Source organism: Elgaria multicarinata, chromosome 2 (assembly GCF_023053635.1).
Source record: "Elgaria multicarinata webbii isolate HBS135686 ecotype San Diego chromosome 2, rElgMul1.1.pri, whole genome shotgun sequence".
NCBI classification, from domain to species: Eukaryota; Metazoa; Chordata; class Lepidosauria; order Squamata; family Anguidae; genus Elgaria; species Elgaria multicarinata.
This window is the reverse complement of record NC_086172.1, coordinates 41,471,921-41,497,400: the sequence shown is the minus strand read 5'-3', so window position 1 is coordinate 41,497,400 and position 25,480 is coordinate 41,471,921. Positions and strand designations below refer to the sequence as shown.

At 39.4% G+C, this 25,480-nt stretch overlaps 1 protein-coding gene across 2 annotated transcripts in view; it reads right to left on the bottom strand.

Annotated features, from left to right (window-relative positions):
- The window catches only part of OLA1 (Obg like ATPase 1), a 100,964-nt gene extending 75,827 nt beyond the window's left edge, over positions 1–25,137 (bottom strand). The window contains exons 1-4 of one of the 2 annotated variants that reach the window (XM_063116374.1): positions 25,001–25,137; positions 23,698–23,798; positions 20,174–20,317; positions 17,147–17,274 (exon numbers count right to left, since the gene is read on the bottom strand). In XM_063116374.1, coding sequence (XP_062972444.1) covers positions 17,147–17,274; positions 20,174–20,317; positions 23,698–23,798 — 373 coding nt within the window. In that variant the 5' untranslated portion in view covers positions 25,001–25,137. Of the gene's footprint in view, positions 1–17,146; positions 17,275–20,173; positions 20,318–23,697; positions 23,799–23,910; positions 24,071–25,000 lie in introns of those variants that run through there. The other variant, XM_063116373.1, reaches the window with a different exon arrangement.
- Between the last annotated feature and the right edge of the window lie 343 nt (positions 25,138–25,480).

The following is a 25,480-nucleotide window of genomic DNA, read 5'->3' as shown; positions in this document are numbered from 1 at the left end:
GAGTTTCAAGGTTTGCAAAAAAAAGGCACAGTGATATCATGAACAAACAAACTTCAGAAACTGTGCCTCCTATCATAGTCACAGTGCTTGACTGATAGAACAAGCATTAGAGCACAACCACGTCATGCTTTTTTACCTGATAGTTTGAAACTACATCCATGTGAAGAATAAAGCGTATGTTCCTGTGTGTAAATATGCTACATGGTAAACATAACATTTAAACTGAGCTCCAAGTGCAGCCCTGACTGAGTGGGAGCCCTCAATAGTGTTGTTAGAATGGGTTAACACAATACTATCCTAATACCATGCTATCATCTTTAAACTGAAATCATGTTATATTCTCAAAGCAAAATAGGAGAGATACAAAACTGCATTGCAAATGTTTCCTCAACAACAAGTATTCTATGCCTCATAATCCCATCCTAAAAAGAACTTTAGGGAGCAGAGTGGGGTGTAGAAAGGACAACAATGCATATAGGACTGGGTAAGAACAAGCCGCAACTTTACAGGGTGCTCCAACTTTACTTACAGCCTATCTACTAACAGTGGAACTGCCCAGCCACTTACTGGGCAACCTGAGAGAAAGAGCATTCCTACAGTCCCTAAAGAGCATCCCAGGGACCACAGGATTTATTTATTTTTGAGTCCCCTTCGGAGGGAGTAGACACTGCTATGACCTCAGACAGGAGCTCTGAAATCCTATCCCTCCCTTTGCAGTGTCTCCATTACAAGGTCACAGAAACCACCTTAGAGGACCTTGGGTACTGTGATGGGTGGGGAGGAGAGAGAAGCGGTCAGATTGTAAAGAATCCTATGACCTCTGCAGCCCTGCCCCCACACCTCCACTAGATGGGCTCAGAAGCCTCGGGGGGGGGGGGGGGGAGGGACAAAGGAAGTTGGGTTGGTGAATATTGCCTCTGTCAGTCCTCCTACCTTGCCAGCAGCAGCCCAGCAGAGCACTGGATACTCAGAAGCCTCCAAGATCTAAGGATTGCACCCTTAGAAAGCCAATAGCCACTCATTTTCCACAGAAACAACTATCCCCTATAAGGGGTGCATTTCGACGACTGCAGTGGGGAAAGAAGCCATCGTGTTGTCTGAACTCAGTGTGGCAGAGGAGCTTCATACCCGCCTTTAAGCCTCTACTGAACATCATGGGTTGTAGGGTGGGTATGAAGTTCTCCTGTAGCATCGTGTGCTGGGTTTGGATGACATGCCAACCTGTGCTGTAGCACTGGTAATACGGCAAATTGCAGGCACACACAGCACGTGCAGGGAACAACCATGATGGCTTCTTCCCCCGCTGCGATCATCCGAACCCAGTAAAAGTTTTGTTTTCACAAACCCTCAACCCTCCCCATTATAGTGTCTGCCCAATGCTAAAATGCCAATTGTAACAATAAGAATCAATGAACAAAACCTCAAGAACATTAGGCACTTGAAACAGGAAGATAAATCATTTACTTAGTTAATTTTTTAATGAGGAAGGCACATGCTCCTCTCCACCAATCAGGAAGCCTGATTCGAAATCTTTCCAGCCCTGTCAACCAGCAACCAACTGATGTCCAAAGAAAAGGAAGTAATAGCCCCACAAAATAGGAAACTATTTGGATTGTGAGAAAGAGGTTCTAAACCAGAACCTGTTGCCCATTTATTTTCCAGGTGTAGACTGGAGAGTAGTATCTGTTCAGATATGCCTTGGTTGCCCCACCGCCAAACCAACCAGCATTGAGTTAGTCAGTTGGAGGGCCAGGTTTCCTCAACTGAAAGCACAGCTGGCCTGCGAGTCCCAAGCCAGGCAGCTGCCAGTTGCCACACATGTCCTCTCTCCCTCCAATTCCCACCTCACACCAGCCAAAAAGTAGAGAACAGGATTTCTGCTAATTATACATGGGACTCAGAGTCCATGAAACAAATTCCAAACGCTCAAGAGAATTTTGAGCTTCTGTTTCATGAACAGCAATCCTCCCTCCATGGCACATTGAAAACCACTATTGAAATTGAGGGATATTTCAAGAGAATCAGTGATATGGCCCATGTCCTTTTAATATCGTTGATGAAGGTGTCTATATAACAGCTTACCAAAAATAACATCCAAAAGCCAGATGCCATCCTGAAATATATTGTGATTTAGTGCAATGATAATTTAAATATTACACATTTAATATAAAGTATCTGCTTTCAATGCTAATGTGTAATGTTTTCCAGTAAAAACACTTTATCATCAGAAATGTACAATCTCTTCTATCAAACTCACACAAGATGCAAAGAGGCAACGTATGTAACTGTGTAGTTAAAGTTTAACTAGCATCAAAAATAAACTGGAGCAAAAAGAAAAAACATGAACTGACATATAAACACCAAACATTTCTTTCTGTCCATATATAAATGTAAAGACAAAGGTCACCATAATTGGGACACGGAACAACTCAAAATGGAAATTCCCTATGGCAATTAGAGGACTCCCTCTAGCACATATTGAAGATAATTGCATACAAATAATAATAAAATAATAAACTAGTGGAAAACTACAATAAGAATACTCATAATAAATAATTTAGCACACATTTAAATATCTATTTTAATGACTTTTAACATGCCTTTCAGGGCACACTACCCTCACAAATTCTTTCAAATGCTTTAAAAATTAATCTAAGGAACTGGAAGTTTTCTTTTTACATTAATGTTATTAATTCAAAAGAATGCAATACCTACCTACCTTGAAGTTTTAATTAAGTTCAAATATCCTACTTAAGTATCATCCATAAAATTTGTTTGCAATGGTCAAAAATTAATATGACACCGTGAAGGCTAGTCTACGTACAAAAACGTGGACATAGGCTTTGATTTGGACATGTCTTATGCAAATGGAAAGGCACTTCTGTTTGTGAAAGGAGAATGCGGTGATTTCTATTGACTCAGCTCTCTGTGCTATATCCTATACTATTTCCAAGGACCACTGACCTTCAGGATCAGCTTTTGAGGCAGGGGGAGTGCTGGGATGCAACAGTGGGGAGGGGGCAAGAAAGTCCCATTCTGGGAGCATGATTCTTTGCATCATAGCATGCATGCACACAATTATTGAATTACATTGCTCTTTAACAAATACGACTACACAATTTTATGAACAATGTTTTCTGGATATAAGTAAAAAAATAATGCATGCCTTTAAGAAAATTGACAGTTTAAGATGGCTGGTATATAAACAAAGGTTAAGAATTTTGGCAGAAGATGTTTGCTTTACCTTTTATTGTTTTCCTCCTTAACGTATCTTCACAAACCTGACTTATCCATTTGCTAATATAGCCTTCAACAATCCAGAAAGCCATTACCACTATTTCATAACATATAATCAAGCAACATACAGTAATTGAAGCACACTGAAAACAGTATTTACTAGCTAATTAATATTATAAAAAGCTTAATTTAGCAACGCAAAGGACAATGACATTTTAAAAATATGGATATGTTCCTGTTTAAATTGCTTCACCTAGTACAGTGTATAACTGCCAGAATTTTAACTGGTATAGCCAAGTTTGTTCATATTACGTCAGTCCTGGAAGTATTATACTGACTGCCTATTCACTTCCAGGCCCAATTCAACATGCTGACACTTAAATCTTTAAAGCCCTATGTGGTATGGGACCCAAATATCTGAAGGAGTGCCACTTCCTATACCTGCCCATGTTTTGCATTCTTTTCATGAAGCTCTTCACCAAGTGCCTACCTAATCAGAAGCTATGCAACAATAAAGGAAATAACTTCTCAGTTGTGAAAACCCAGTTGTGGAATGCTCTTTCTAAAGTCAGCTTTTTGGCAGTAGGTAAGAGTTTTTTTACTTTCCCAAGTAAATTTTTTTAGCCTTTACAGTGCCACAAGATTCTTTGTGGGTTCTGCTGCAAGAGATCAAAACAGCTACCCCTCTGGGAATTCATCATTAATGTTATGGTTCATGGTATATTTTAGTGTTTTATGGTAATAAATAATGTATAATTTAGATTTGCTGTTCACTGCCCTGGAATCTATTGGACAAAACCTGGCCATGCAAATTGTTTAAAAATATTATACACTGAAATCTTCCCTTAGCCTGCTATCAGAAACTATACAAACTCAGACAATGCACTACTGGGCTATAATTGCTGGGACAAATCACATGCACACACCCCTCATTTTCTACGAGAAGCAACACAAATAGTACTTTATTACTATATGGATACTCCATTTTTCAATCCATGTAAAGTTGTTTAATAATAAATTTCTTTAACAATAATGACGACATATTCTTTCATGGGGAAAATCCTCTTATTTGGTAGTATGAAAGAAAATGTGAATATTCAATGCTAATGAAAATAAAATTAACATGTCAAACAGGATTTTTTTATTGTGTACTTTCTTTTCTCCCCTTCCCATTTTTGTTTTCTGCTTACCATCAAGTCTGAAAAAGAGTTCAGAGGAACTCAAAAGCTTGCTCGTATTATTATTTTATTGTTATGACATTGAAGTGTTCTGTTTATGAAACTGAACTAAAAACTATTGCAATTAATACAGTTTTCATATTAAAAAAAAAAGTCAGATGAATGACCTATCCAGAGCTGTTCCCCAATTAAGAGAAAGATAAAGTGCAAATGATTTACACATTTTTCCTCCATATCTGCTTTCATCTGCAGTCTTATGGATCTCATTCATCCATGATGATATCCATGAAATCCAAAGATTATTTGTAGCATACATTTCTTATTTGGGCAAACTACAAGAAACTCACAATAATTTTACAGAAAAAATGTGAGGGGGGAAAAGAGTAACAACCTACTTCTTTCCCTGCTCCTTGATAAAAGATGAATAACCGCTATGACAGCACTATAAACGATATGACTCATATCTGACCATCTTGTTTAGCATACATTTATACTCCCTATTTACCATTAGTCCATCTAACCTTTGTTTTAACCTATTTGTCTTATAAGGCACTAATCCTCTCATCGCATCAAAAGGGATCCATAGAAAAACTAAGGACAGCAGACATTTTCTCAAATTGAAGCAGACCAAACTCAAGATCTGAACAAGGTCATATTTCTTTTTCAATAGATCTAAATAATGTGCTTAGAACTAGCCACATCTTCTTCTTTAGAAGGAACCTCCTGGCTGCCCAGTTTGCACCTTTGGGAGACGATTTCTGATGGTGAAACAGTGAAGAATTACAGCACAAAATAGTCTAGTACAGATTAGAGACCACTTTAGCAGTTTTTATTTCTAAAGAAATGTAAGCATGCAAAAAAAAAATGGATACCCCAAATTGCTAGAGACAATTCCTTTATAAAACTTGTATTATATTCCTACCCCATGCAAAGATGCTTTATCACTAGCCGTTCTATATATCTACAACTCAACATTTTTCTCCCCCTACCAAATTTGCTAGCATCCACTGATTTTTCTTCTACAGGGAGATGGCACCTTTACCACTGTAACATCACACTACGCATCTTGCAAATAAAAAGGGAAAACTATAGGAAATGTGCTCACATATGCTTAAAGCTTCCAACTAGTTTCAGGTTGTCATTTAAGAAACAATCAAAACAAGTAGCAACCTTGTTTGCATGTTCCTTTTAGGTTCTAATCACTGAAATCCTGTAGAGTTTTAGTGAGCAAATCACTGTGGGGGTTGTCAGGTCAATTCAGTTTGAAGGTGTACCTTTACCTTACTAAATGTACTTACACTGTACTTTTAGTTTGTAACAATAGCTCTAAAGAAGCCTAACAGCAATACTTTAAAAGGTTTCTTTAAAAATCAACAATAATTTGCTTGAAGATAGCAATTCTATTCCATTAACACTCAAAACCATTGTAGGTTTAAAATATAAAGTAAAAATGTACCTTCAATTCCCACCTCCTTTCTAGCAGCCTGTGCCACCCTGGTAGCTCCTGGGCAGCTTAATGGGTTAATTTACTAAACAGCAGTTTTAGGATCTGATTTAGTGAGCAATGTCTTCCATTTTCCAGCTCCAACTCTTGCCTTTGATTATATGGGTGTCACACAATGCCCCCGCATTCCTTTTGGTCATTGTCATCACACACTTTCCTCATCCTCACCCTAACTAGAAGATTCCATTGCTACTACCTAGAGCAGTTTCCTAGTGTTTTAATGATTTTTCTTCCAATTTTTATGTTATTACTATTGCCTGCCATCTTTAACAATTCATGGGGCAGGCAGTTAGAAGCAATATAGGGGGCAGTGGTTTCCTTTTCCTACTACCAACACCAACAAAGACACCTGCCAGCTACACCCACATCATGCAGTAAATCCAGTAGCAAACATTGGCTCCCTTCTAAGCATGTTACAAACAACATACAGAGATGAATGGACAACAAAACAGTCAGGAATTTAGGTGATAAATACCATATCCTCAGTTTGGGGGTAGACAGAACCTATCTTGCTTTGTAGAGTTTTATTATTATTATTATTATTATTATTTATTTATTTATATAGCACCATCAATGTACATGGTGCTGTACAGAGTAAAACAGTAAATAGCAAGACCCTGCCACATAGGCTTACATTCTAATAAAATCATAATAAAACAATAAGGAGGGGAAGAGAATGCACCAAACAGGCACAGGGTAGGGTAAAACTAACAGTATAAAGTCAGAGCAAAATCAAGTTTTAAAAGCTGTAGGAAAAAGAAAGGTTTTTAGCTGAGCTTTAAAAGCTGCGATTGAACTTGTAGTTCTCAAATGTTCTGGAAGAGCGTTCCAGGCATAAGGGGCAGCGGAAGAAAATGGACGAAGCCGAGCAAGGGAAGTAGAGACCCTTGGGCAGGTGAGAAACATGGCATCAGAGGAGCGAAGAGCACGAGCGGGGCAATAGTGTGAGATGAGATGAGATACACATACACTTACTCGTAATAGTAAGAAGGTGTTAGAAGCTTACTTTTTTTTAGTCTACTTTTTGAGCTTCCCCCTTAAAGCATTTAAGCAAGAAGCTGTCCTTCATTAACATGAGAGTTGGAGACTTCAGATGTTATCCCTGCAAATTGCTGGAGGTTGCAGCAGTTCCTATTGCTTAGACTATTAAGTGTATGGCTACATATATGCCAAGATCTTACCAGATCTCAAAACTAGGCAGAATACCAATAGTGACAAATCCTTCCAATATCATGGAGAGGATCAAGAGGGTTTTTGCTTGGGCAGTGAGTTGGTGCTAGACTCCCTCCAAACCTAAGCATCTCAGACCTGCAGCCGGATGACCACCTCAACTGGAAAGGCAGCAGCAACTACCCTATGCAAGTAATGAATGGCAAAGAGGGCAAAAGATACTGGGTTGGATCCTTGTGGAAGTAATCTCCATGGGCCTAATTCCTCAGAGGAATCCACCCAACAGTAATTGTGGTCTAGACAGAAGTTCCCAGCTTGAGCAGAGTTGCTCCACAAGAAGACACTGACCAGGTTCACATGATCAGGGAAAGACAATAAGCCACCATAGTTTATTTTCCTGTGCCATGTGTGCTGGTCACATGCTGCATAATTTCCATAATTGCCGTTGCCAGACGCTGTTTGTCATATTGTTCGAAACCAGTGAGGGATGGGCTGCAAGGGTGTGTTACAAACCACCCTGCAAGCCTAGAACAAACCATGGGTTCTGGGTTGGTTTTAAACGCACCCATTCACCCCACCCCCACCCCCGGTTGGCAAGCTCAGGCAACAAACCGTGGCTGGCAAGGGTGATTATGGTAATTACGGAAAGCATGACCAGTACGCACAAGGTGGCTTATTTTCCTTCCTTGATTGTATGAATCCAGCCACTGAGTCCTTTTGGGAGACCTCCATGAAGATCTATTCTCAGAAGAAACTCTTGGTGAAGTTTTGTAACAGATGGTTAGAAAGAAAGGGCAAAGAATGAGATGAAAAGTATCCTCCTTTCCTATACGTGCTCTCTTCACCCCAAATTAATTATCATGGGTTCCCAACTTGAATTGCGTGTCTGTATTGTACATACACACACACGTAAATATATAGCAGATATATATCTACATTTTTAATGAAAATATAAATATGGGATTGCAAACCTTGGAGATAGGGCAGAAAGACAGTCATTTGCCATAGTTTACACCTGATATATTGGGATCTAATTACCATAAGGCACTAACTCAATACTAATGTTATACAGCAGAATTGTTAACCATGTTGTGAAACATTATACAAACTCCCTTGAAGTATAAATTACTTCATTTTAAGATAGTTCTCAAAAGCACTTAAAATGCTCTTAGTTTGCCATTTTAAAACATATAGTGAATAAAAGGCTAATCATAAATAAATGAACTTTTTAATGAGCATGAAAAGCTTTCCCTACTGGCAGAAAAGAGCACTTTCCCAAAGGACCTGTCATGTTAAAGCAGTAGTCAATAGCTGCATACAATCAGTAAACAAATTCAGCTCTATAAAAAAAAAAAAAGAACTACATCACCGTTTAGTGGTTGCAATTTAGATTATTCTAGCGTGTAATACTTTAATTGTATAAAACAAAGCCGGTGTCACAAACACAAAAGAACTTCTTGCAAAGCAAGCACCACAAGTAATTTTTATGCTGCCACTGAAGGCTGACAAGTGATGAGCACTTTGTTCAAATTTATACACTTATGCATCTAAGGCAACAGGTGGCTTGTAAAAAGAAACACTGAAAAGAGCTTTTTTTAACTCTTTCAGAGCAGTGTTTGTACAAAATGATTTATTAGATCAACTGTTTCTAACAGCTAAAAGCTCAAAACCAAAATTATTTAAATGAAACCAATACAATAATGCTGACCCTTGAAAATCAAGCTTAGGCTCTGAATACACAAGCATCACCTACCTTTTACTAAGATATAAAGAAATAGGGAGCTAAAATCCACAGTATGATGAATTAATAAAGTAAATAACCCACAGTGCCTGACAGAAGGCAGGTTATAAATCTAACAAATATATACATAATAAATAATGTATTTGCCAAGGTATTTTTCATTTTAAAACTAGCTTTTCAGGCCTAAGCTTAACCTCAGAGATGCCTATAAATACCATTCCAACAAATAATACTCAACAATATTCACATCTCAAAGAATGCCGTAATATATCCCATTTTTAAACAGATGTTATAAAACTTAATTCTCATTTTTCTTTATGCATTTCCAGACACCATTTTTACATACTGCCCATATGCAATGTGAACCCAGGCAGCGGAGGTTGTTTGAGGGTTAGATGACACTCAAATAACTCCTAGTTTGTTTTAGGGTTATTTCAGGATTCTACCAGCCCTGCTGCCTGGGTTCGCATGACTCAACAACCCACAGCAAACCAGGCGCCTTCCAAAAACGGTGCCTGCAGGTAACCAGCACAATGCTACATCATCCTGCCTCGAGGTAAATTAAGCCATTGGGCTGTCATGACAGGTGAACAGGCTCTATCTCTCAATTATGTCATACAATTGTATTTATTAATTATAAGGAATCAGAGCCATCAAATTGATTGCACATGGTCAGGCCTACACAATTTAAGGCCCATACGCTGGTTGCAGCACCTCACTAATTGTGGTCATCTGAGAATATTCCCAAACACCTATCATTTGTAGCTCAATCCCAGCTTCCTGGGAATAATGGAAGGACAAAATAATTAATGTAGGGGGGAGATAACTACATTAGGTATACAGAACAGCTCATTGTATGTGAACTGCCAGGAGAGTGAATGAATTATGTGCTGTTGTTGAATTCAGTGGGGAGCAAAGGTAAGATGTAAAGAATTCCCAAATTTCAAAATGTCATCCCATGTGTGTGGCTTGGTTTGATCTATGCTGGACTGCTGTCTTCGATTAGGACACTAAAAATAATGTCATATTTTGAGTGGTACATATAAAAATGTCATGTTTTTAGACTTTTACCCCAGCATGTCTAGGACCACATTTCTGCCACCAAATTTCAGCTTTCTAGCTAAGTTGGCATTTCTTAACCATTTTGGTGTGCAGCTTGTATTCCCATTTCAAGAGACAGAAGTACATGAATCCAACTGTCAGAGTTTTCTATAAATCAGGGAAATGTCACAACACGCATTTCAGATTTCAAGTGTACACGACACATATGTATATGGGCTGTACCAAAAGCAAGCTTCCAATTTCCCCCAATTCCCACTTCCCACTAGAGTACCCCAGCACACATCACAGGACATCCTGGAGGGTCCTCTGACCCTCAGAGGAGTCTTTTCAGCATCTGCAGTGAGGAGGAGGACCAGGGAAGTTCCCTTGCATTGAATACAACCCATAAAAAATATTTGATTTGTATCTTGCCTTTCTACAAAAAAAAAGGCATTAAAGGCGGCTTACAATCTCTCTCTCTCTTTCTGTGTTTTCCTTGACCTAGATCCAACCTATCTGAATGAATGTCTGTTGCCATATGACCCAATCCATTAGTTAAAATCAACAGCAAAGGCTCTGCACTGAATTTCCTTTTCATCTAGTAGGGCTTTCTCAGTTAATGACCCTGTTTTATGAAATGTCTTTCCTGGTGATGCCTGAATCTATGAGTTTAGAAAGAAAACAATTGTTTCCTATTTGTTGAATTCAAAAGATTTTGTATTTTTGTGAGTACTATTAACAACTTAAGTTTATAAAAAGTACTAATATGCTGGTCAGTCCACAGAACACAAAGGGAAATGTGTGTCTGTACAACACCGCAGAAATTCTCCAAATTCCAAATGGTACCACAGATAGATAATTCTATAAGAATTTGTTAAAAAGAGAACTATTGTGCTTATTATAATTTTGCAGATCTGATCTTTTCTGTCAATGTGCCACTATCAGCAACCAAAATCCTACTTGTGAGAAAGTAAAAATATACTTTTTTTTAAAAAAAAAATCAACATTCTAGAGTCAAATAATCATCACACTGAAAGCCCATGAGAAAATTCTATGGCAATTTTTCAAACTTCGTGCAATTTTTATATTTTATCTATATATAATCATTTCAGTTTCAAGGAACTTGAATTAAGAAGTTAAATGTAAGCCAAAAGAAGCCATCAAAAGAACAGCACGCCTTCAGAGGGAAGACACTACTGCTCAAATATCTTGGGCTACTTGGTACAGTGTATTAGAAAAGTCTTTATATATTTTTGAAATAGTAAGAAAAATTGTCCTTGTTGCTCAGTAGGCAGCTCTCTTCTTTCTGGTCTACAATGCCAGTAATATAAGTCCCTGCTGAGGAATCTTAACAAGTTCTATCTATAAATAGAATGACACTTGCTGCTACCTATACTGCCAAAGACGTTGTCCTTCAGATATGGACATTTTATGGTCTATCCATTTTATAAAAAGAGTGGAGATCCTCAACACCATTTCTTAGTCTAAAAGCTATACTAGATGTACACCAAAAATTCAGTGCCCTCCAATTAATTTGACAAGCCTATGATGTGTATATCCCACTGATGATCAAAGCGTAAATTATTCTCATGGTGCATTCCATTTTAAAGTAATACAAGAGTGTAGCTGCATGAAGACTTTGCCAAGATCTGCAATATTTTAAGCATTACTGTCAAGAATGTCACTACAACAAAGCACAAATGTGCTGACAAAGGAGAATCCATCATATAGCAATAAGATATATTGTTACAAACCAAAGTCAAAGCAAAACATGACCTCTCTCAAATGTGAGCTAAATCTTTTGGCTGTTTACCAGTCTTTTTGCAAGTCATTAGAAGAGCTGCTGCAATAGTGTCATAGTAGGCTACCTACTTATTCCAGAAAGAAAAGTGGGAAAGAGACAATGACCGATAGCAATCGCCTTCCTCTTCTGACACAGAAGATTTCACACCAGCATTGAATCAGCTATGAGAGCATAGTTGAGTGACAATGATGACAATTCAGACAGGAGGCAAAGAGTTCTTTACCACTCAGCCAATCAATGCTGCCTTCATTGGGCCATAACTTGCTGATCCCTCTTCTAGGATTTTCCAGAATCCGTCAGCTCTGACAATTGATACAATGCAGCAAGTATACACCTATTTGCTGTATGACTGCATTTCTATACCACCCAATAGTCAAAGCTCTCTGGGCGGTTCTCTTTCAAGTGATTTAAACCCCTCTAAAAACAGGGTACAACATTTAAAAATCATACAGCAACACACAAGTCAGCATTATAAAGTTACCTAACTCAGAATACCAGAAGCTTGCAAATATTAAAACTGCCATAACCTTCACATATGATTCACTGAAAAGAAAAATAAGCCTGCTGCAATTGTAGCTTCTAATTACTGACAACTGTATAGTGTTTCATAACGCAAAGCAAGCATTTTTTTCAAACTGATAGAACCATTTAAGATGCCAAAACTAATTATTAATATTAGGATCTGTGCATTATGGTAATGTAACAGTGGTAAAATGTGCAGCTTCTCTTGACCTCAAATATTTAACACATATTGAAAAAAATATTATCCTGGTATATTACATCACAAAAACTGTATGCTGGAGAGGCTTTAGGTGTTTGCTTGTTTTGTATTTGATATTTCCAATAATTTTTCAAAGAAGAGAATATAGTCTACCAAGAACATCTTGTAACAAGAATCCAACACATTCATCTCCACACCTTTAAATTTAGGAAAATAGCGATGAAAAGAAGGGTAACTATCATACCATGCAATTACATATCTGATCTTTCTGCAATCTACTTTTAATTTTACTTCTATTAGTTCTTGAGTATCAAATAGTGTGCAAATGTCTGGCCTCTCTTCTGAATCTAGACAGAAATCATCTTCAGTTCATGTTCAAGGCATTCAGTACGAAAACAGAGTGCTGGCAGGAGTCAAACCCACTCACAAGTGGGAAGTGCTTCTCCCTCTGCAACACATGCACACACAAACACATGGAGACACACGAGTGGAGAGTTTCCCATTTCCAGAGGAATCCAATTGTGCCACATTAAATCACACTCTAGAGGGCTTTGGGGATGACAGAAGGGGGCACTGAAAAGCCAAAATACATGTGCAGTATACCTGTGCCTATTTGTGTCCCTGCCATTGTATCTAATCTGCTGCACAGGTAATGTGCTCAGTCAAAAACTGTTCTCCAAAATAAGGAGAACCAAAATAACCACGTTTAAGAATCCAGTAGCTGGGAAAAGAGCCAAAATGATTTAAATAAATAATATTTTGTAGTATAATCAGTTCAGCTATGTACAGCAGAGCATTTACCGCCTTTAAAAATCATAATTTAACAAAATATTGTGTTCTGACAGTTTTGAAGTTTTAAATTCATCTCTAAATGTCTAAGTTATAAATCTCAGTTATAAGTGTCTGAAAATAGCACAAGTGCAGTAAAAGTGTCACAGCCCAAGTACAGCTACACAAATAGTACTACTGTAATTGCCAAAGGAAAACCATACATTCTGAGGGGATGAGATGTGGCTCTTGCTTTGTTCACTAAAATGGTGGTGCAATGGAGTGTGGCTAAGTGATATCATCATATGTCCCCTCTGCTGCAAGCAGTTTCCCACAGTATCTATCAGCTGGAATGATTTAAACCTTGAGAACATAAAAACTCAACATGCCTAAGGAATATAGAGCTAGAAAAGGACTTGTTGCAAATGCTACATCTGCATCCTATTAAGCACTTTCAGAAAACATCTAAGGCCATGTCAAATTTTCCTGTATGGAATTTTGTAAACATTTAAAAATGTCTCTCACAAACCACCACCACCACCACCACCACAAACCCCAAATGGTAATACATTCTTCAGTTTTCTCTACTCATTTGTTGAGACTCATTTTTTAAAGAAAGATCTAGTTGTTCTACATTGGCTGGGGTCACACAAGATGACAATCTATACTCAAGGTTGAACTATGGGTTGTTGTTGAACTGTGGGTTGTTCCATTGTGTGAACCCACAATTCACAACCCAACAGCAAACCCTGGGTTTTCTTCATCGGTTGTCATGGTTAGTGAACCACAGTTTGTTAATGCGGCTGGGTTCACACAACAACCACCATCTTGAGTATGGGTTGCTATGTTGTGTTATCCCAGTCAATATAATATGATAGAAATGTATGGACCACTTTGCACAATCAAATGAGACACTGCATCTTAAATATTCATCACAGTGTTTAAACCACACCATGAAATTTTTCCCGTTGTGAGTATATGGATAAAAATATACATGTAGAAAAAAAGACAAATAATGTTTGAAGCACTTGCAACAGCAGCTCTCAAAACCATGTACCATTTTGCAAGTTTTTAAAATGTAGTTTTCTCAGTGGGGTTACAACAGTATAGTGAAGTGCATCACATTACCCAGGGCCACAATTGTTAAAAGTTTATCAGATTTAACAGTTGCATGGACCTAGAATGTAAACTGTTCTCAATATTTTATCAAAAGCAATAAATGTATCTCCAAGTTAATACACCATTCATATCATAAGAAGTGCTGAAGTTGTGCTGAACATATTTAAAAATATCTCTAAGCCATAGCATACATACACCTGCCATACAATGCCTCCCTTTTCATTTTACCTTATTACATAATGATGAACATAATGTTCAACATTATTTAAGAACATCACAAGTGTGTATTTTGCCATGTGTAGTGACTATGCGCAGGGGAACGGGTGAGTCATGCGTGATTAGACTTCATGGAATGGAAAACAAAAAAAAAACCCTACTTTGTTCAAAATAGAGCTATCAAACATTTTGATACTGAGAGGAACAGATTTGCTTATTACTACAGAGAGGGTTTGACAGCTAAATGTGTAGGTAAACATGAATGTTTTTTTTTTAAATAGCAAGACATTTGTAAAGATGTCTTAAAAATATGTCTTTCTAAGCTTTTGTACACTAGAAGATCTTTATGACCAATAACAGAAGTGAACAATATGAGATTAGCCAAAAAAATGTATGCAGCCTATAGTTTTTTGCTAGAATTCTGAAAATTTTGTCTCATATAAGCTCCTAATCCTCATATAGTTGGAAGTAAAAAACAAAAACTAGATAACATTGTTGGCCGAAGATGGCCGAAGCCAACACATATTCTTCATAAAATATTTTGTGAATTGTTTTAGAGGCAGTAGGGACTTTTCTTTTTTATTTATTAAATATTTATGTCCCACTCTTCCACTGCATCACAGCACAGCTTTCATTACAAAACTGTAACATTACAAAAATATAAACTAACAGTAAATATGCAATATGATAAAAACAGAGGTAGGGGTAGCATATAAAATAGTTTAAAAACAGGGATCAGCTGAAAAAAAAACCTCATTCTGGCAGGTCAAAAGCCTTCCAGCACAAAAGAGTCTTCACCAGACAGAAGAAAGCCATGACAGAGAGCTAACCAAATTTCCCAGTACAAAGAGTTCCACAGCTGAAGCACAGCCGCAGAGGAGAACCCTAACCAGCATCGCAACCCACCAAACCTCTAGTACCATTGAGACACCCTTTAGATTTAAAGGATGGGAAAGCACATCCAAGAGAAGACTATTGTTAAGGTATCCTGTTTCCAAGGCATTAGGATTTTAAAGGTGAAAATCAGTACCTTAAATTGTATCTGAAAACCAACAGGTAACCAGTACAGCTGTTGTAATATAATTGTTTCATGCTCCCAAGAGCAGCCACCTGCCAGCATCCACACTGCCACATTCTGGACCAGCAGCAGGAAAAGCTTCAAGGATGTTACCAAGTATAATTTTCTTTAGCTAGAAGGGCATGCATATTTCTTGAAGTATCTTGAGATATGATTGAAATAAAAATATCTTTACAAACCAAAAAAATGTTTTCAGTTCTAGTTAAAGGAGCACATATCTGCTCCATTCTCATGGTGTAAGAGCTAGAACTCAATAAAGAGGAGACATCAATATTGCCTCATTGACTCCCATGGAGAAAACAAGCTATAAAGAAAATAATTTCATAAGTCATGGTACACCTCAACATTGCTTTTTGAAGTCAAGAGCAGATCTAGCACCATTTAGTAATTTAATATGAACTCTAACTCAGCAAGTCAAACTCAAATAACTATTGATATCACTATAGATCCAGTTCTCATGTAATAGCTAACGGTGTGCTAAACAACCTATAGTTAGCCATGGCCCCACCTGAGCAAAGCAAGCTGCCTCCCACATGCCACCACTTCTGTTTCTTTCCGGATTACCAAACAACCCAGGTCTGTTCCTGGGTTGTTGCAATGATGCGCAAACCAGCACTCTGGGTTGTTGAGGAAGAAACAACCAGAGTTTTTAACCCAACAACTAACCAAAGGTTGAAACTTCGGGTTGTTTCTCCCTCAACAATCCAGAGTGCTGGGCTGGTGATCCAGAAAGAAAGCAGAAGTGGAAGGCATGTGGGAGGTTGCTTGCTAGTTCTATTGCAGCCATGACTAACTATGGTTATTTTTAGCCCACAGTTAGCAGTTATGTGTGAACCAGGTCTCTGATTTACCCTACAATGGACCTAACCAATGATCCTCTTGTCCTCACTCCATTCAAAGTCAAAATAATGAAATTTAATTCATGAACATCCTTCTGTCACTCAAACAGAACTGCAACTTTTTCTAACCAAAATTAAATTTAATGTGCATATATTTATGCCAGTTACTTTTCAAACAAAGCTAATACACATCCACGGCAGCATGATATTATCTCAGTCCAAGACATCCCACTTATTCTTAGATAAGTTTATTATTTTACCCTAAAATAATTGTTTCCTCAGGGGATGAGAGGAGATAACTTTTTCTCTATAGCTATTTCACCTTTATTCATATTTTATTCCTTAGTTACCAAAAAAACCACAAACTAACTCTCATACTATCATACTGGAACCTTACTCAATGATCCAAAAGCCTATGAAAGTAAATATAGTTCATTATGTCTAAAACAATTATTCTTCATAATGTATTAGTTAATGGAAATTTTCCACATGAACAGTATATGAGAACTTGGCCACACATTACAAGGAAAACACAGAGTTACCAATTTTATATTTCCCTCAGAGCACTAATATAGTGCAGGGAGTATTATCATAACAAATTTGAGTTCGGGAACATGCATTTGCTAAAGAAATGTGTAGTATGTTCATGGACCTTATGATGCCCCAGTTCTTAAGCAAGCATCAGTATCACCATCCTTGAATAATACATTTAAAAATCAGGTTTACATACGCAGTAGATGAAAGATTCCATCACAGGCGCTAATGTGTGACAAAAAGGCATTTCCTAGTCCCTGTCCAGCATGGGCTCCTTTCACAAGGCCAGCAATATCCACTATGTTCAGAAAGGCTGGAATTTTGCTGAAAGGTAATTCAAGTTTTTTGTAATTAGCAGTATAGACCAAAATTGGCATATATTTGAAACTATGTACAGACATTCATAATCACCCGGAGGACTTTATAGAAATAACTTCCTGCAACTTCAAGTGAATGATTGAGCCTAGCAAGAGTAAGCAGATATGCCTCTATAAGCTCGCCTTGTAATATTTATTTATTTATTTAAAACATTTATATCCCACCCTATATCAATAAGATCTCAGGGCAGCATACAGATAAAAGCATACAGTATAAAACAGTAAATATACACAGCTAAAAACAAATTAAACCATAAACCAAGATATAACAATATATAATTCAAAAGCAGTAAAACTATTCAAACAGTTAAAACAATGTGCCAACTTAGTGAATTCAACCATTAAAAGCTTTGTTAAAAAGCCATGTTTTCACTTGGCGCCGGAATAAAATCAGCGTTGGCGCCAGTCTGCCTCCATGGGGAGGGCATTCCACAGTCGGGGTGCCATAACAGAGAAAGCCCTCTCCCTTGTCCCATCATAGCAAATATGTTGTGCTGGTGGGATGCGGAGAAGGGCTCGTCCAACAGATCTCAAGTCTTGGGCAGGCATATATAAGGAGAGGCGCTCCCTCAAGTACTGAGGTCCCAAGCCGTTTAGGGCTTTGAACGTCATTACCAACACCTTGAATTCTGACTGGAAGTGTATAGGCAGCCAGTGCAATTCCTTTAAGACTCTGTGGATTAAGATTCCTTTAAGTTATGTGGTCTCTGTAAGATGTACCCGCCAGACCCATATGCATTGCAAGACCCATATGCATTGCAAGAAGGAGCCAGCTAGAGCATGCAATGGGCTGGATTAACCTTCTGTGCTGCCTATACTTGAAGGACACTAGAATCTCTTAGGAAAGATACAAAGTATAGAACAACTCCATCATTAAGTCATTTTAGGACACAATTCTATGGGATTCCCCCTGGGTATTCATAAGCCTCTGAACCCAGAGGCTTAGATATATATCCAATGCAGAGCTGGAGGCACCACATCCCCAGTCTCTTCCCCTCCCCCCCCCAATCTGGGTGTTCCATCTTGCAAGCCCAGAGAAGTAGCGGTTCAGACTACTTCTGAAGTAGAGAATCTTCGGTTCTCTCCACACTAGCTGCAAGGGGAAGGGGTGGGGAGCCCAGTTTCCTGGCTCCAAGCTCAGAGTCCTGTTTATGAGCTCAAAGCCAGGACACCAAACAATTCTATGCCCCCCTGCCCTGAGGACTGTCAAAAACTAAAGTTTTTTTAAATCCTAGAACGCTATTTTACATGGGAGAAATGCAGAGGAATAGGAAGCACGTGACACTTGCATTCTGAGGGGTTGAGGAAACTCTCCAGAGCAGATTTGGGGGCTGCAGTGAGAGGAGAGAACTTGGATGGAGCTCTAAGTATAGTGGACTGTTTTAAATCAATACGTTTAAATAATGCTTAAATTATATTGACTGAAATAAATTATTTTAATCAAGCTTTCCTTTTGCCCAGCATTCATTTTCTAAAGGAAGATACAATTTAAATGTTGATATATTTAGATGTTGATATATTTAATTTTGCTGATTTATAGCTAAACCATGCACTATATTGAGTACCATATTCTGTGATTCTAGAAAGGTAAATATAAGTATGCATTTTAGAAATTACTGATTCATAAAAATGGTTCATGCAACAGGACTTCCTTGTTTGCTCCCAAAACTGCTCCAGAGTATCCCCCAACCCTTTGAAGCAGATTTTTTTTTGGGGGGGGGGACACATGCAGGGGTGCAGGAGAAAAAAGAAATCTATTCTGCCAGTGAACAATCAGGGTTGGATACAATCAAATAAGTCTGTAACTTTCCTAACTCCTTAGTTATAAAAATAATAATAACTGGGGTGCTGCCACAGAAAAGCCCTGTCTTGCAAGCTCTCTTAGTGGGAGGCACTTGTATGTAGTACATAAGAACCATGTCCAGGTAAAGAAGCTTTTGTAAACTGGAAGATCATGAACTCTTTTTCTCTTTTAGGCTCTCCATGAGCCACAAATGGTTAACCCATATCTAGACAGGTGAACTAAAAAAAGGTGGGCATTTATTTATTTATTTATTACATTTCTATACCGCCCAATAGCCGGAGCTCTCTGGGCGGTTCACAATGTTAGACACGTAGACTTGCCTGCAAGATAGTTTCAAGTTATAATTTCTTTTCAAACTACGAAATCCTCTCAAACTTGATTACTGTTGAAAAATAATCCAAAGTTTTAAAATTGTTTAAGTGGTAAAGACACAAATGCAAAGTGCTTAAAGACCTTGAAGATGTGGCAAAAATATTCTATTGAACATTATTATTATTATTATTATTATTATTATTATTTATATAGCACCAACAATGTACTTGGTGCTGTACAACATATACAAATAAAACAGCGATACCCTGCCTAGAGGCTTACAATCTAAAATCACATTAAAACATATGAAGGGGGGGAAGGGGTTCACAAAGCAGAAATAAGAGAATCATCATAGTAATAAAAACAGTAAATCAAGCTAAAATACCAAAAGCTATTGAAAACAAATGAGTTTTCAAACGCGTTTTAAAATCTACAATGGAACTCATGGTATGTAGTTGCTCTGGAAGAGTATTCCAAGCAAACAGGGCAGCCAGAGAGAATGGGCGAAGCCGGGCAAGAGAGATAGAAACTCTTGGGCAGGAGAGCAACATAACATTTGAAGAACAGAGGGTACGAGGGGGATGGTAAAGTGAAATGAGAGAAGAAAGATAAGAAGGTGCAAGACCATGACATGCTTTGAATGCAAGACCATGACACGCTTTAACACTGAGAAGCTTATATGTTTATTCAAAAACAAATAAACAAACTAGTAACTTTTAAGGTATTTTACCTTGGAGGCTTATGGTACTGGCAAAGGAAATCATATCTATCATCTGGCACAGGTACTCTGCTCTCATTTGGATCAATAGTACAGAAAGGGAAGTTCTCTGCTGCAGCTTGACTCTTTGTTAATACATTGAAAAACGTAGATTTCCTTGAAAGAAAAACAAAAAAAGCTTGTCACATTTGAGACCAGCTCCCCTTTAATACCACAGGTGCAACATTATGAAGTGTATATCATTGTGGGACTCTGGGCACCACAATTCCCTTTGACACTGCCTGGCTTTTGTATAGAAAGGATGGGTAACATCAATGTATTACCTTGTTTCTATTGGAAACATTGGAATTCACCGAAGTTGGACTACCTATTGTTCAGAAAACATTGGTTCTAATTCCTCAGATCTGCTCCATTTCAGATAGATCTCTTAAGAGCTCACTGAAAGTTAGCATAAATCCACTTTCTAGTTTTAAATGTCTGAATAAAATGCCTTATAGATCCAGTTTTCAAACAGGCAAATCCAACATGCTGGATCATCACAGAAGGTTTTCTACTGTGACTCACCAGATGTTACCAGATGTAGCCCATAAACATAGCTACATGAAACAATACCCATCCTCCATTATTTCTCCCCAGCAACTGGCATTCAGTGGTATTCAACACACCTCTTGGGTTAAGGTTTTTCTGAGAAACATGCATTCATAGGAAAATTAATAACCTGAAATCAGCATGACACATAAAAGGGTCCAATCTATTTAAATCTATTACTCTTCTTCCATTTCATCTTAAGATTTTAATCATGACTTCAACTTCAAATCAGACTTTCTTTTTCTCTTCTCCTCTGCAACCCAGCCTGCTTTTTGTAATATCTTACCTGATAAAAAGACCTGGAGATCTCAAAACTTGTCCACAATTTTGTGAATATTTGGTTGATCCTAATAAAGTTATTGTCTGAATGGACAATAATCTTGGAATTTTACTTTTGAACAGCTTACTTTGTTTTATGGGAAATTAAAAGGTTACTCTATTAATCTACCTTTGCCAAAATACTTTCAACATTAAAGCTGAAATATTAGTACATCCTCACAAGTTGGCTTACTTTTGTCAATTCTGCAGCATCTTTTTAAATCTTACATATCTTTCTGCACTTTTTCCAGTTCTACAATATCTTTTTTAGGTGTGGTGACCAAAACTGTATACAGTATTCTAAGTGTGGTCACACCATAGATTTGTATAAAGGTAGTATGATATTGGCAGTTTTATTCTCAATTCCTTTTCTAATAATGCGTAACACGGAGTTTGCCTTCTTTACAGCAGCCACACACTGGCTTGACATTTTCATCTAGCTGTCCACCACAACCCCAAGATCTCTTCCTTGGTCAGTAAGCGCCAGCTCAGATCCCATCAGATTATACTTGAAGTTGGGCTTTTTTTGTCCCAATGTGCATTACTTTAAACTTTCTTACACTGAACTGCATTTGCCATTTGGATGCCCACTCTCCCAGCTTGGAGAGATCCTTTTGAGCTCCTCACAATCCCTTTTTGTTTTAACCCCCTTAATTAATTTGGTGTCACTGGCAAACTTGGCCACTGCTCACTCCTAATTCCGGATCATTTATGAACAAAAAACAGCATCCAGAATATTTAGTTTGAATGCAGTCATACCTTTAGTCTGAATACTAGTTTCAGAAGTCAATTTACAGTAAATAGAATAAATTGGCAATATTACATTCTCATTTATATGCTTAAAATATAATTAAAATGTCTGCATAGTACCGTAAACTGGTTTCGCAGTCCATTTATAAGTCTTGTTACCATTCCTGGAGAGAGAACTCCTAGTGTCCCTAACTGTCCCAGGGAACATACGATTGTTCAGAGACCCCCTCCTGAGTCTGTAAACACTGCTATGACCTCAAGAAGGAGACTTACATTCTAATCCCTAATCCCTTGCCCCCTCACAGCCACTGTGGAAAGAAACACAAAGGCTGCTTTGTGTGGCATTCCGGAGAGAAGGTAGCATTCCGGTGAGAAGGAAAGAAAAAGGAGAGGCAGGGATATGAGAAATCCTAAGGCCTCTTCAGTCCCAGCCCAGTCTCTGGCAATATGCCATTTCTAGAGAGGCTCAGAGGCCAGTCTAGAGGAAAATGTTGTAATAGGAGGACAGAGAGGCGATGATCACCTCCGTCACTCCTCATGCCCTGGACTACTCCTTTAACTACTCCAAAATAAGTGGCATGAACTGTATGACCACTATTTCTTCTAACTTTGTGACAGCATCTATTACAGTGGAATTATATTAGATACCACTGAAGTCAACGGCATAACTCAATTTCTCTCTCATCTTAACCCTCCATTCCTAAAATTAAGTGCTGACTCTTCCTCCCAGTACCAGCTCCACAGCTTCAGTTATGCAGTTCCCTGTGTCCTCTTCTATGTTTATCAAGCCACCCCTTTTTCTTCTCCTCAAGACTCTCTTCTTCAGAAAACCCTTTCCTTAACATCACTTTCTGTGTATATGTCTACTATTCCCCAACTGTCTTTTACACTCTTTCCAAGTATTTAACTATCAACCCTTGGTCATTCCCCTCCATTCCTGTCTAATATAGACTTCTTAAATGCTAGATAGCAGCAGTGTCACAAATTTTACAAAATATCCAGCACACTGTTGGCACTAAATATTGAGAGAGAATAAAAGTGTCCAATCTTCTCACACAAACCCTAACTGACAAAGGAAATTAAGAAGTATTTTAGTAAACAGAAAAGGGATTCTGACCATCTGATGACAAGTTTCTTAACCTTCTTCCTCTCTATACTTTTCTCTCAAACTCAGTACTGTCCATTCTGTATAGATCAGCCACAAATAAGTTTATTCAGCTGCAGCATTGTTTATCGTTTTTATTGCTCGTTTTTTAATGCTCAACAATTACATTTCCCTTATATTCCTTTTCTTCACATTGAAAAAATCCAGTATGGCAGATTACATTTTTCTTTATATCTAACTAAATGAAATAGACTTCTGTTCTTTTATGCATATTTCCAATCATATAACAATTGCTTTCCCAGAGAATTTGCATTTAAAACCACTACACACACACATTTTGCTTCTATTTCTAAAGATTAACTTTTGGATTTTGATGGTTAAAGTGTTTATAATTAAAATGTCTATTTTAATTATAAAACTATATTTATTTCATTCATAAAAGTAATTTGTTTTCTTATTATATATCTATAAGGGTATACATTCATTAGAATAGTTTAGCAATCCGTACTTTCTACTTAAAATATCAGCTAGAAAACATCAGAGATTGTTCAAATTGAAACAATGGCAGGTCAGGATCTGTTTCATTCATACATTTTCTAATTTACGTAAAATATAAGCATAAACTCCAGGAAGAACATTAACAAAGGAAATTCTTATCTCACATTATCAATATTTCATGGTGTATAAACTGCAGCATAACTCTTCTCTGATTTATTCAAGAGGGCCTACCACCTTTAGGATGACTAAGCAAAGCTTAATCCCTTAAATCACCTACCCAACATTTGGTAACCCAACAATACCAATTTTCAGGGATGTCCCAAATCTTCCAATGATTGGATGTGGTTTAAGTCCATCACCTCCCTTTTTGGGGGGCATCTAGAATGAAAAACAAAAAACACATAAAGCAGTTAAAATCCCAAATTCACCTCTTAAGTTTCCATAGGCAGCATACATTCTGATACATAATAATGCAAAATATATCAAATACCTTTTTGGGAGCCATACCAGGCACGCATAACAACGACGCAAGGAGGAGGCCCTTGGGATGCCCAAGAGATAGCAACAGGGGCAGCAGCCAGGCACACGGCTGGGCATGGCACCCTGGCACCCTTCCCGCACCACAGACCCAAGGCTGCTGCTTCTGCAAAGCCCCTAGAAATGCGGAGCTAAAAATAACAGGCTCAGAGCTCAAGAAGGGATTGAAATTCAGCACCCACGCCCGGTGCCACCGCCGACTGATCCACTTCCGAGCCTGACGTTTTCGGCTCTGAGTGGCAGCCGCGATGACTTCCCACTGGCAGTCAAACAGGCTGGCGGGAGGGCTCTGAGGCGCAGGACCCAAGCTCCTCCACCGGGGCATGGCGAGGAAGACGTCGCCCGAGTGAGGAAAAGAGGCTGCACCCCAAGCCTAGAAAGCACCAGCTGCGCCCCTACCATCGCGCCTGCGTACACACAGAAGGGCCGGCTACCTGCCTGCCACCCAACTGCCTGCAAATCCCTGCCTGCCAGCCTAGCTCTCCGCTCGACCGGCAGGCACGCTGCTTCTAGCGCCAGGCGCCCACCACTAGGGCATCCCCTCCGACCCAGCCCTACGCACCGGGAAAGCACACGCCTGCTCCTCCCCGCAAGCATTCACACACACACACGTACACGCACACCCTTAGAGCACACCGCAGCACCCACCCCTCCACATACGGCCCAAGCAGCTCGGCCGACCCCCCACCCCTCCCGGTCACACGTACGAAGCCGCAAGCTGCGTCGGTCTGGATTGTGGCCGCAGCTCCACTGGAGGCAGGTGGGCAAAGCAGAGCCACAGCCTCCGTTCGTCCCTCCTCTCCCCCGCCCCCAACCGCAGGCCTCTCTTCCCGGGCGCCTGTTCCAGACCACCCCGCCGCTACCACGGGTTCCCTCGCCCAGTAGAGCTGACGGGAGGCGCCACCCCACCCCTCAGGGAAAGGGCTGAGGAGCGGCGCACAAGGGGCCGCCGCCGCCAGGCACGCGGCGCGGGACCTGCTCTGCCCCCTTCTCCCACCGTCGCCACCCCTTTCCCGCCTCACGGACAGAGAGGGCGGCTTCACCTTGCTGACGGAGAGAGGATAGATGACCCTATGCCCGACACACTGCCGAGGAGCGACGGGAGGGAGGGGGGAGGCAGGCAGGACGCGGAACCCCTCGCGCGCAGCCACGCTACCACCCTAGCAGGAGCAGCCGGCGGAACAGGCGGGACGCGCTTCCCCATTGGGCGGGGACTGGCAAAGGGGAAAGGTCATCGCGGCGGCGGCGGCGGCAGGGGGAGGGCGGCGGCAGGGAGCGCATGGGAGAGGGATGCCGGCGCGAGGAAGGGCGGTTGGAAGCGGGCAGCGAAGGGTGCCTCGCGCTGCTTTTCACTCCACGCGCGCCTCCCTTCTGCGCCCGGCAACACTCCCCTGTGCAAAAACCTCTTGCCGGAATGGTTTCTAGTGTGTAACCGGCTCGTCTTGCTCTACGGCGCAATCGTGTTTTCTCAAAAGTCGGCCTGAGGCATGAATGACACGGGAGAACTTCCCAGGCTATTGTGG